The sequence below is a fragment of the Cygnus atratus genome, chromosome 7 (assembly GCF_013377495.2).
Source record: "Cygnus atratus isolate AKBS03 ecotype Queensland, Australia chromosome 7, CAtr_DNAZoo_HiC_assembly, whole genome shotgun sequence".
Lineage (NCBI taxonomy): Eukaryota > Metazoa > Chordata > Aves > Anseriformes > Anatidae > Cygnus > Cygnus atratus.
This window is the reverse complement of record NC_066368.1, coordinates 14,845,932-14,857,350: the sequence shown is the minus strand read 5'-3', so window position 1 is coordinate 14,857,350 and position 11,419 is coordinate 14,845,932. Positions and strand designations below refer to the sequence as shown.

Sequence of the window (11,419 nt, the reverse complement as noted above, 5' to 3'; positions counted from 1 at the left end):
GTGTCCCAGTGCTGAGCAGACCCTGGGCAGGGCAGCAGCTGTGAAGGGAGCAGGATTTTCCTTATTTCCCCCAAGAGGTGGGACATAGGGACCGACCTGGCTCGCAGAAGGGTTGCAGAAGCCCTTGAAGTGTGCTCATCCTACGGACACGTGCTTCAGAGGCGTGAGGTGGCTGAGCACCAAACTGGTGGTGATGCATGTGGGTGACCTGCAGCTGTGTGCTCGGAGGCATCCTGCTTCTCCAGGGACCAGTTGTCGGCTTTCTTATTGCCCTTCCCCTCTCTAAGAGGCTCAATGAGTTCAGCATGTGCCCGCCAGACGTTTGCTGCATTTCCCCACAGGGTGATGTGCGTCTGGGCAGGCAGGGATGCGCGGGGACGGGCAGGTTGGGGAGCAGGGCAATCCCTTGCTGCTCTGTGGTCCCTGAGCGAAGCCAGCTTGTGCACTGAGGGCACAGAAATGCAGTGGCCACTGCTGTCCTTTGGGCTATGCCTTTCTGGGGACTGTGGTGCCGCAGTGCCCGGCTGGTTCCCAAGCACTTTCCCCCTGACCTCCGCCTCTTCTCTTCCCAGGGAGCTCAACGGCAACAACATCACACGCATCCACAAGAACGACTTCTCCGGGCTGAAGCAGCTCCGTGTCCTGTGAGTCCCCAGCGAGCGGCACGCTCAGCGTGCGGCCCCTCCGGGGGGCTAAGGATGGTGCTGAGCCCTTTGGTGGGCACCTGCTGGTGGGGCTGGTGGGCATCCATGTTGGGATGGAGCATATGGTGGGGAGAAAGATCTTGGGTAGGGTTGGGTTGGGTTGGGTTGGAGACCACTCTTCCAAAAGCCAACCCCTTCTCCCTGTGACCCTCTCTGCAGGCAGCTGATGGAAAACCAGATCAGCATGGTGGAGCGCGGGGCGTTCGATGACATGAAGGAGCTGGAGCGGCTGTGAGTGGTGGGCGTGCAGGCGGGTGGGTGGCACGGGGTGGCAGTTCTGCTCCCTGCGGGCACTTTTTGCCTTAACCCATAGCCCATTGGTGCTGTGTGACTTCAAACAGCATCACTCCTGCACAGCAGCATGGGAAGCAAGCCTATTGCTGTTCCTACAGATCTCAAAGCCCTTTCTGATGCTCCTGAGGTGAGGGGCAGGTTAAACACAAATCACTACCATTGTTATCAGCTGTGTCCTGTGGGTGAGCCAGGGAGTCGTGAGCTACAGTTCAGTACTCAATAAAAAAGCTCAGCAGCTTAAAACCCCCGAGCTGCTCGAGCAAATATTAGGAGCCGAGTGAGCAGCAGGTTAACAGCGCAGTTAAGCAGCAATCAGCAGCTAACAGCTTGGAGTCCTGTCTGCATATAATTGCAATATTGTGAGTAAATCTATTAATGCCCAGTTGGCTCCCATCACCTGGAAGCGGGTGTGCCGGAGCGAGCCAAAGCTGTGCCTGGGGTGGGGTTCCAGCTCTCCTCCCCAGCCCGTGACCCTTTCCTCCTTCCCCGCAGACGGCTGAACCGCAACCAGCTGCACGCCCTGCCCGAGCTCCTCTTCCAGCACAACCAGGCTCTGTCACGGCTGTGAGTACCTCCTAGGTCCCCTACCCGGCCGTGTGTGGGGCTGCTGGGGGACTGGAGGGGCAGGGGTGTCCCTTGGGGGGCTCAGGGGGTTGTGTTGATGTTTAACGATGTCCTGTAAGTGCTGGTGGTTTGGGCTGGGTGCTCTGCACCACGTGGAGAGGATGCTTGCACCATGCAGGAGCAGGGCATTTGTGGCCAGGACGCGGGGTCTGTACATGTGGCATCCTCCATCTCCACTTCTTAGCTGTGAATTGAGGACATTAGGTCCCCACTGAGGCAGGAGCGGGTAAAATAACCGAATGGGCCAGCATGCTGCCAGGATAGGCATGGCAGTGCCTGGGGCATGCTCTGGCTGAGCTGCTCTGCCGCAGGGCGATGCTGCGGGTGCCAGGAGTCGGTCGCGGCGTTTAATGAAGGGTTAAACCGCCGTGTGGGTTGCCAGCGTGGGATGTGTGAAATGGTGGACGGGTGCCAGCGATGGGCCTAGGTAATGGCAGCTGATAGCACAGGCGTTCAATTAATTATCAAATGGCATTTGTTGAGCTCAGCTGTGCCGTAGCGTGGCGCCAGCAAAGGCCCATCCTCCTCCAGCCGCCCGTTGCGCAACAAAAACACAGTGGAGAGAGTTATTTTACAGTCATGTTTCCCTTTTCATCTTCCCTAGATTTTAGCACTGGGCTCTTTCAAAAAGCAAAGCCCAGCGGCTCGTCAGGGAGGTGGGGACGTGCCCTTCACACCCCTCCGTGCGGGTGGGCGCACGCCAGCCCCGCCTGTTGCTCCGCTGTCGCTTCCCACCCCATGGTCTGGTGGTGTCAAACCTCTTCTGTCCCACCTTAGAGCTGTGTTCTGGCCTTCTCTGCTGGCACAGCACCTGTAGATGGTTTTTGATTATTTTTTTTTGCGATCTGAGACGGGGCGAGCGGGCTTGGGTCTTGCAGCCCCTCAGCAATAGGTGGTGCCGGTCCCTGGGAGCATCAGGTGCTGCGCTTGGGGGACCATCAGGGACCTGCTGCTGACTCTCCTTGTGGCTCCCTGCTCCTGAGGTTTCCCAGGACAGTTTGGGGGGATGGCAGGGAAGGGGGTACCAGTGCAGACCTTGTCTAGACGCCCCGTCACGCTGGCTTAGCAGGAGGTGAGATCTGAAACCGTGCTGGTGCGGCGGTGCGGGAGGTCACAAGGACACTCTTAAATTGCTGCAAAGCCGGCTCGGGCTACAGGGATATGAGTCAGTGGGGAACAGGTTTAAGCTAAATTGAAATCAGCTCTGCTCGAGCTGAAATCGGAGCCTCTCCACCAGGCTTCGTGCTTATTTAACTGCTGAAAGGGATCTGGGGTGGCCGGTGCCCCCTTCTTGCCCCAGAGTCTGGCTGGGACACCGTGAGGGATGGGACAGGAATTGAGAGCTCTTACAGGGCGCTGTCCTCAGACCATTTCCAGCACCTGGTGCCCGTGCCAGCTTCCCAGTGCCCTGCCCACCACATCCAGCCCCGGCGTGCATCTCCAGCTCTGGGGCTGCTGGGGCTCCCAGGTCCGGCAGGTGGGCGACAGCTCAAGCAGACGGGTGGGTGCGGGACCCAGAGGGGGCTGCTCGGATGGGTGCCTGGGCGCTGGCCTGGGTGCTGCAGCATCCTCCAGCCTTCCTCTCGCTGAATCTTCAGCAGCACCTTGGTTATGTAGCAGCAGAAGTTAGGGCAAATCTGTTGAATGTGCGGTGGGTGGCAGCCATGCGATGGTCTTGCACTCACAGAGATCTCTCATGGGCACGCAGAGGAGGACCTTGGCTCGGGTCAGGATGCAGAGAGGCCTTTTCCGCCTCCTGGGTCCAAGTGTCAAAACCTAATCCACTCCGGTGGTGCTTTGTGGTCTCCAGGCCCTGCGCGAGCTGCAATTAGTTACTCAGATCCAGGCTGTAAAGAGCATTTGTGCATCAGGATAATGGAATGGGCTGGAGGTAAACCTGATCCGCCGGGGCGCAAATAAGCTGGGGAATGGCAGGAGAGGGCCAGTGGAAAACGAGCCTCAAATGAGGCCGCGGGGGAGGTGAGATGCCTGGAGAGGAATGTTTTCTCTTGCTACTTGGGAATATTGGGCTGACGCCTGCCCAGAGTCTGTCTCGGCCAGGGATGGCTGCAGTAAATGCAGCCAGAGCTGGTGCCCCCTCCTTGGGGGAAGGATAGCAGCTGGGGCTGCTGCTGCCACAGCCTGTGGGCTCAGAAATTGCCTGAAAATTTGCGATTTCAGTGCACACTGAGTTCCCTTCCTGCCATTCAGTTTGCCATTGGGATGGACCTGCCACTCTGTCCCCATTCGGATGCGTAAGAGCTGATTTTGGGGCTGGATCCTGCCCCGGCTGCCCTGGGGCTGAGCGTGGGGGCAGGAGACAGCGAAGGGGCTGAGCCGGACCCACAGCGGGATGGCAAGGGGGGGGCTGCACGGCCTGCCTTGTTGATACCCGCCGTAACGAGCGGGTAACTCATTAAGCAGCGCCGGTGGCTGGAAATGGCGCTGATCTGAGGCTTTGCCGGAGCGCGCGTGACCCAGGCGACCCCATCTCAAACTGGGTTTAATTAAACTGTCAGCGCCGGACGGAAGAACAAAGCGTGGCGGGCCCGGGGGGGGGCGCGGCTGCCCCCGCGGCGGGCTGGGGAAGGGCACGTCTCCTGTGAAGTGGTGAGCTGATAAAAAATGCATCTCGCCTTGCACCGGGGGGGAATCGGCCAGGCACGAAGGTGACCTCTGCTATTGCGCTGCTCCCTGCGGCCGTGCGCATCTCCGCTCAGCCCCGCTCGCTCCTGCCCTTCTCCCGAGCTGGTGGGAGCTGTTTTTCCCTTGGGAAAAGCCAAGCCCTTGGGTTTCTCCCTGCTCTCTTCAAATCTTCCCCCTGAATCTCTATTTAAGCCCCTTTGGGGGTGCTGGGCGAGGAGAGAGGAGCCTGGGGTGGCTGAGGCAGCAGGGTGAGAACGGAGACGCTGCGGGTGCATCGTCAGGGAGGCAAAGACGTGGGCTGTGGAAATGTGCTGCCAGCAGCCAGGACGGCTATAAATAACGAGTTTCCTCCCGGGGAAGCCGAGCTGGCGCAAGGGAGGAGAGGAGCGGCGCTCAGCGCGGGCAGCTCTGAGCATTTCGGATGCTGGCCACGGCTCGTCGGACCCCTGCCAGCAAAAACGGTGGAGGAGCTGGTGCTGCGTCCGTGCTCGCCGCCAAGGCCGGGGGGGAAGAAAGGGCTGGCGGTCCTGCTCCCTGTCCGTCTGTCAGGGCAGCAGCCAGCCTCCACGGGGCTCCTTGGAAGCGGCGTTAACATCTCAATCAGCACCGGTGGCTTTCCGAGACAGAGCCAGGGACACAGGGGATGCTGTGGGAGCTGGGGGTGCCTGCTCCTAGCAAGGTGTTCCTCTGGTGGCCAGAGCCTGCAGAAAGCAGCGATGCTGTCCCTTTGCTCCTATCTGGGAGCTGGGAGGGATAGCAGGGGTGAGCCAGCCCTCCCTGCACCGGGGGTGTTTGAAGCTCTGGGCGATGGGGGAGCCTTGACCTGAGCCCCCAGCACTGCCGTGTGGTGCTCAGGTACAGGGGTCTGCATTACAGCGAGCTCTGGGGCAGGTTCCTCGCTGCCACTCCCGCATCTGGCCCAAAAGCAGCCCCATTGCCTCTATAAAGGCAGGCAGAAGAGAAAAAAAAATCGAGTGGTGTTAAATAACTCGAGAAAATGCAAATGACATCCTTCAGAAGGAGAGGACCACAAGGACGCGGGAGGAAGCTGTGAGCTGCATAGTAGCAAAACAGGGTGACAAGTGAAAAAGGAGCTGTCGGGGGAAGGAATAACAAAGCAGGCCCGGCTCAGATGGGGCTGGCTGCGCGTGGGAGGTGTTGCCTGCGAGACTGTGCCAGTGACCGCTCCTCGCGGCGCTGCTCGGGGAAAGCCCCGGGTGGGAGCAGGGGAGATGGAGAAACATCGGGCGGGATGGAGAAACGCCGGGCGGGATGGGAACGCGGGCTAGGGGATCGCTGGGTGGGTGGATGGGCGGTCCTGTGCCCTGGTGCTGGTGCCAAGCGTGTGCATGGGCAGGTCAGGGTGCACGGGGGGTGCTCTTCCCCCGGCACAGCACCCCAAGGATGTTTCCTTCGTGCCTGCTGCGCCCTGGCTTGCTGGCAATCCTGCCGAGGCGGTGGGCTGGCTCTGGCTGCGTGCCGGCTCTCCCGTGCCAGACACCCGCCCCGTCCTCCCACACCTCTCCTGCTGGGGCTTTGGCTGAGGCTCGGTGCCTCCAGCGAGGTTTTGTGCTCCACGCCTCGTTCTGCAGCCGGGAGCTCGGTGTGCGCCTGGGAACCGCTGCGTGGGAAGGGGACCACGGGCACGGCGCGGTGTTCGCGTCGGCACCCCACGCGCGTGGTGCTTTGCGCACAGATGTGTACGCGCTGCTTCCCGGCATCTCTGCCCTGCATCCCCTCTGGGGTCCCGCAGCAGCTCACCCCCTCCATCCCCAACGCCTGGATGTGAAGCCCCTGCCGGGAGCATCCCCCTCCCCTCGGGCACAGCGTCCCCGCTGTCACCGTGCCCAAGTTGTCCCCGCGACTCCGGGTGCCAGACCCCCTCGCGCTCCCCGACAAAGACCCTTCTGTCGGGGACGGAGCAAGGCAGCGCGGGGCTGGGGGGGCCGGGCTGGGACGCGTCCCCCCGAATACCAATCAGGAGGGGGGGGGCTGCAGGGTCTGTGCGAGGCGAGACCCCCCCCCCCCCCCAGCTGGGGCGGGGGGATCGGGGAGGGGGAAGAGAGGCCCCGCCGCAGCCCCCGGGAACAAAGAGTCAGTGTGGCTCGTGACAGCTCTAAGGAAACGCGGGGAAACAAATGCACCACTAATAGGTGGGGAGGTGACCGCGCAGGAGACGCTGCCAGGCGGGCGGCCAGGGGGCTGCGGCTGCAGCCGGGCATTTCCCCAGCGATTCCCACCCTTGCCACGCTCGTCCCTCTCCTACCTGCCTCTGGGATCCCCCTCCAGCCACCGCTGTGTGGGACGCCTGCCCCGTGCACCCTCAGCCCTGCTTTGGGTGCACGGCTTGGATTTGACTTTGCTAAGTTATTAAGGCAAAGGGGTCAGGACCGAAGCGAGGTGCTGTTTCCAGCCGCTGCCCCCTCTACGTGCCATTGTCCCATGCAGAGCATCGCTGCCCACCTCCCTGCATTTGCAGCCTGCATTGAAACACAACCCAAAATTCAAGGGCTGATCTTCCTAATGCTGGGCAGTGGTGCTAATTGCACGGGACAATGACATATTCGAACCCGTCCATCCCAGCTTAGCACCCGTATGCCCCGTCTGCCCCCCCAACCACTTTTGTTCCTCTGAAAGAGTTAAAAAAGCACTCGAAGAAGTGCTCCCTTTGTCCGTATATTTTGATAGCAGAATAAAAGCATTTCCTTCCTCCTGTTTTTACGGCTCGCTTAGGAGAAAGGTTCAAAGTAATTTCAAAGAATCGTGAGCAGACTTATCCTCCGGTAATTTGATTTCCAGGACATGAGGGAAAGAAGTCTGAGGTGGTGATTTTAAAGCAAATTGTAGCTCGGTACCCCCGCACACGTATCCCCCAGACGTGGCAATGTGCAGAGCTGGCTAATTAACCCGCGGTTCCCTTGGGTGGCATTTCCCAGCACGGAGGGGTCTGGGGGCACTGCCAAGGGGAAGCTGGGGATGCGCTGGGGGGGTCCCGGCACGGGGTTGGAGAGCCCCTTTCCCGGTGTGTTGGAGGGGCTTTAGGGAGGTGGGGGCTCATCTCCCAGATCCTCGTCTTTGTTAATTTAATTATCATCCCAGGCTTATCCCCACTTAACCAGCGAGACACAGACACCTGGGGTTGGGACCCCCACTGCCCCATAGCAGCCTGGGGATTACAGGGTCTTACCCGCAGCATCCCCCCCTCTCCATGGTTTTTGCACCCTCCCCCCTCCCTTTGCCCCCTGAGGCTCTGGTCCCCGTTTGTACTTCCCTTCAGGACAGGAAAAGCTGGATTAATTTTTACTGCTCCCGAGGGAGCTGTCTGTAACCGAAGACATCTCACTGTTTGTCTGTAAACGGGGCGGCAGGACACAGCCGGGGGGGGGGGTCGCAGTGGGTTCCTTGCCCCCCCTTCTCCCCGTCTCGCTGTCCCTCTGGTGGGAGAAGGAGTTTGGGGCAGAGCTGCTCGGGGAGCAAGGGAGTTGCTCCAGGAGGTGCTGGTGAGGTGAGTTTGGCCGTCCTCCAAGTGTTTGGGAAACGATGGTTTCAGGATCCTGTGGAGGATGAGCAGAGAATTAAATTAAACTTTGATGGAAAGCACAGGAAACGCTCCTTCCAGCCCCAAAATACCCCCTCACCTCCAAGCTGCGAGGGGACTCTCCATCCCCAGACCCCTCCCACACTGATCTGGGACCCAGGAGTCCTGGCCCCGCATCCCCAGAGCCCTCCCATCCCTGTGGGGACTGCGGCATGGCGCTCAAAGGGGCTTTTGTCCTGCTCCAAGCCCCACAGGTGGGTGGGCGCTTCCCCCCCCCCCCCCCCCCCCCCCCCGCCATCCAAATCCCGGGCTTGGGATGCTTTTTCCCAGGGGCCACCGTGATGCGATGCGGGCTTGCGGGGTCGCCCAGGCAACGGGGGCCTGGGGATGCATTTTTTGGGGCTGGACCCATTGAAGGACCCTACTGGGGGATTTGCTAGAGGGGCTCGTGGTCCCCACTAGCCGCAGACCGGCACGGACCCAGCAAAACGCGCGGCCGCGCGTTTTGCTGGGTCCGTGCCGGTCTGCGGCAGTGGCTATTAAAGCAGGAGAGCAATTACCACCAGCACTATTAATTACTAATCAGCGTGGTGGGGATGGAACCGGGGCAGCGCAGCGCGGCACCGTGCATACAGAGGCATTTTCCTTTCTCCGGGCGCTCCGGCTCACTCGCTCTCTTCCCCGTGGGCGCAGCGTGTGGCTCATTCCTGCATCCCCACGATTTCACAGCATCCCCGCAGCCGGGTGTTAATGAGATTAGAGCCCAGCTTTAAGATGTCTCTCTCCATCCTTCGCCATCCAATTACGCAGCCCGCATGGTATCTGATTGCCTGCGAGAGGGGAGGAACCGTGGCTGGCTGGGACAGGAGGATGCAGCTGGTCTTTCTGGGTATCAGCCCCGCCGTGCCGAGTGGTTTTCTTTCTTTTCTTTCTTTCATTATTTTTTTTTTCTCCCCCCTTGGCTTTGAGCTGCTTCGTTTGGCTTTTTCATCGCTTCGCGACGTGGCGGCTGGGCAGAATTTGTTTAAATTAACTGCTTGAATGGCAGCGTTTGTGTGTGTTGGTGGGGGGGAGCTCAGACAGCACCAGAATGGATGAGGGGGATTAAAGGTGCCTAATGGCTTCCAGATGGGCATCCCGGACTGGGAAACAGCCTCACAACCCCAACCCCAGCTGGGGGCGAGGCGGCCGGGGCTGGGAGCCGCGATGCTGCGGCAAGCGGCTGCTCTGAGCTAGTGCCTGCAGGGACAGGGTCCCCTGGGCTGCTGGCTGCCTCTCGGTGCCCGGGGCCAGCCTGCGGACACGCCAGGAGCCTTTTAGAGGTCACAAGGCTCCGGGCACGCCGGGCTGGGGATAAACACAGCGTGCGAGTCCGGCCTTTGGAGGTGCCTTGGCTCCGTGGTGAGCTGACAGTGCAAACACAGCCCACCACAGCAGCACCACCGGAGCAGAAGTTTCTTCTTGGTCGTAACACGAGGAACGATGATATTTAGTCCTTTGCACCCCCACCTGGGCTCTGGGGGTACCTTGGGGCTCCGTCACCCCGGTTCTGACGCTGGGATGCGAAGCACGTCGGTCACAAAAGAGATCAGGTGTGCGCCGGCAAAGGGCAGCGCTAAGTGGGCTGCTGGGGAGCAGTGTCACCGGTGGGGACCCCCAGGGCCATGGGCAGGGTCATTGCTTCTGAGTTTTATTTGCGGCTGAGAGCAGTGACACAATCTGCAAGCCCCCTGGCTGCTGGGGATATCTCCCGTGCTGTAGGACGGCTAACAGCAGGATTTAAACTTCTTAGGGGAGTGGTCCACAGAAGAGCCCCTCAGGGCTAAGGGGAAGGAGCCCCAAGGGGTACTTTCTGCCGACACGCCGTCTGCCCCCCATCCTGGCCTGGGCTTGGTCCCCCGCCTCTCGTTTCCTTCTACAAATATTGAGAGAAGAAATAGCGCGGCCGCGAGGGGACGTTCCCGCGTCCCAGCCACACAAGCGCCTCTCCGCAGAGCCCCGCAGGTGGTGACCCCGCATTCCTCAGCCCGAGGGCTGACCGGAGAGAAAGCAAATATTGGCTCCGCCGGGGGCCTCCCCAGCACACGCTGCCCGAGAAAAGGGGCTGGAGGGGTGGAAAGGTCCCCAGCCCTGGCAGGGATGCACAAACCCGGCTCTTCGCCGGGGTGGCACGAGGTCCCCGGACCTGGTGTGACCCAGACCAGGAGCTGTGCCCGGGGGGCACAAAGCTCTGGACATCAGGCACTCTGCCACCCTGGTGGTGACAGCGCCGTGGTGAGCGGCAGCGTGTCCCCGCGATGCGGAGCTGCCTCCAGCGTGACACCGATCCCAGCTACAGCACGGGCGGCAATCAGGGAGGAATTAAAGGATAATTAATGCCACTCCACATGGAAAATTGCTCTCGTCAAACAAACCCGATATCATTTTTTTTGATGAGCTGACAAATTGGGTTGATAAGTAGCGACTGCGCTGACATGATATACCGAGACTTCTGCAAGTCATTTTACTCTTGCCTGAAGGATATTGCCATGAAAACATTAATATTCTGCAAAATCAGTGTAGCATCTCTGACAACATGATTCACTGGTAGACTTCACGGGGAAATTGCGGCGGTGGCATCGCTGGCGGGGTGCTGGGGGGCTCTGCTCCTGCCCCACCGTAATTCCTGGGTGGTAAAACTGATTTTTGCCAACGCTTTGGCTGCTCCTCGCCTCCGTTTCTCGCACCGTGTGAGCGATGCAGCTGGGGAAGGAGCCACCTGCAGCGACACGGAGTGGGATATTGCAGCTCGGTTTGGAAGGAAAGGCGTGCTGATAGGCGAAGGGAGCGGGGCTGGGGCTGCCGGCGGGACACGGGTCCCACAGAGCAGCTGGGGGCACGCAGCTCCGCCGAAACACCTGCGCTGGCAAACAGCCGCACACGAGGGCTCGCATCTGGGAAAGAAATGTAGGTCACGGCTACGAGACCACGAACGGCATCTGGGGACGTGGTTACACCGAAAAGGACTTAGCAGCCAGCTCACAGCCCGCTCCGGGACGCGGGGTCCCAGCGCTGCAGCTTAGGGGGTGAGGATGAGCAGAGCAGGGCTGGGGGTCACCATGTGGGAGGGCTCCCCCGAAAGGTGCTCCTGCCTCAGGGCCCACGGGATAGGGACTGGGAAATTAGAAAGTGCTCGGAGAGGAAGTGCAAGGTAATTGGAGGTGTGGAAAACCTGCCTCCCAGTGACAAGAATTAAAGTGCTCGGCCTATTTAGTGTGTGTGAGAGGAGGTGAGGAGGGGATTTGATCACCGCCTCTGCATACCTGCATGGGGAGAAGCCTGATTGTAGACACCTCATTAATTTTTTTTTTTTTTTAACGGAAGATAAAGAGAAAAAGCATAAAATTGTTCGGTAGCTGGAGGCTGAAAGCAGACAAATTCAGACTAGAAATAAACTTGGCTTTTTCACCGCTGTTAACCATTGAAGACTCAGCAGGGAAGAGGTGGACGTGATGTCCTCTGAAGCTGCAAAGGAGACCGTGCTGCTTTCCCCAGTGGTCAAAATGGGAAGGGACAGCCTTGGAGCGGGTCCCCAGGGAGAGCTCTGTGCCTGGGCTGCGTGGGCAGGGGCGTC

General features: G+C 60.1%; 1 protein-coding gene across 1 annotated transcript in view; it reads left to right on the top strand.

Annotated features, from left to right (window-relative positions):
• The first annotated feature begins 870 nt into the window (after nt 1–870).
• SLIT1 (slit guidance ligand 1) overlaps nt 871–11,419 on the top strand; it is a 33,177-nt gene continuing 22,628 nt past the window's right edge. The window contains 2 exon segments of the mRNA XM_035540701.1: nt 871–935; nt 1,491–1,562. Coding sequence (XP_035396594.1) covers nt 871–935; nt 1,491–1,562 — 137 coding nt within the window.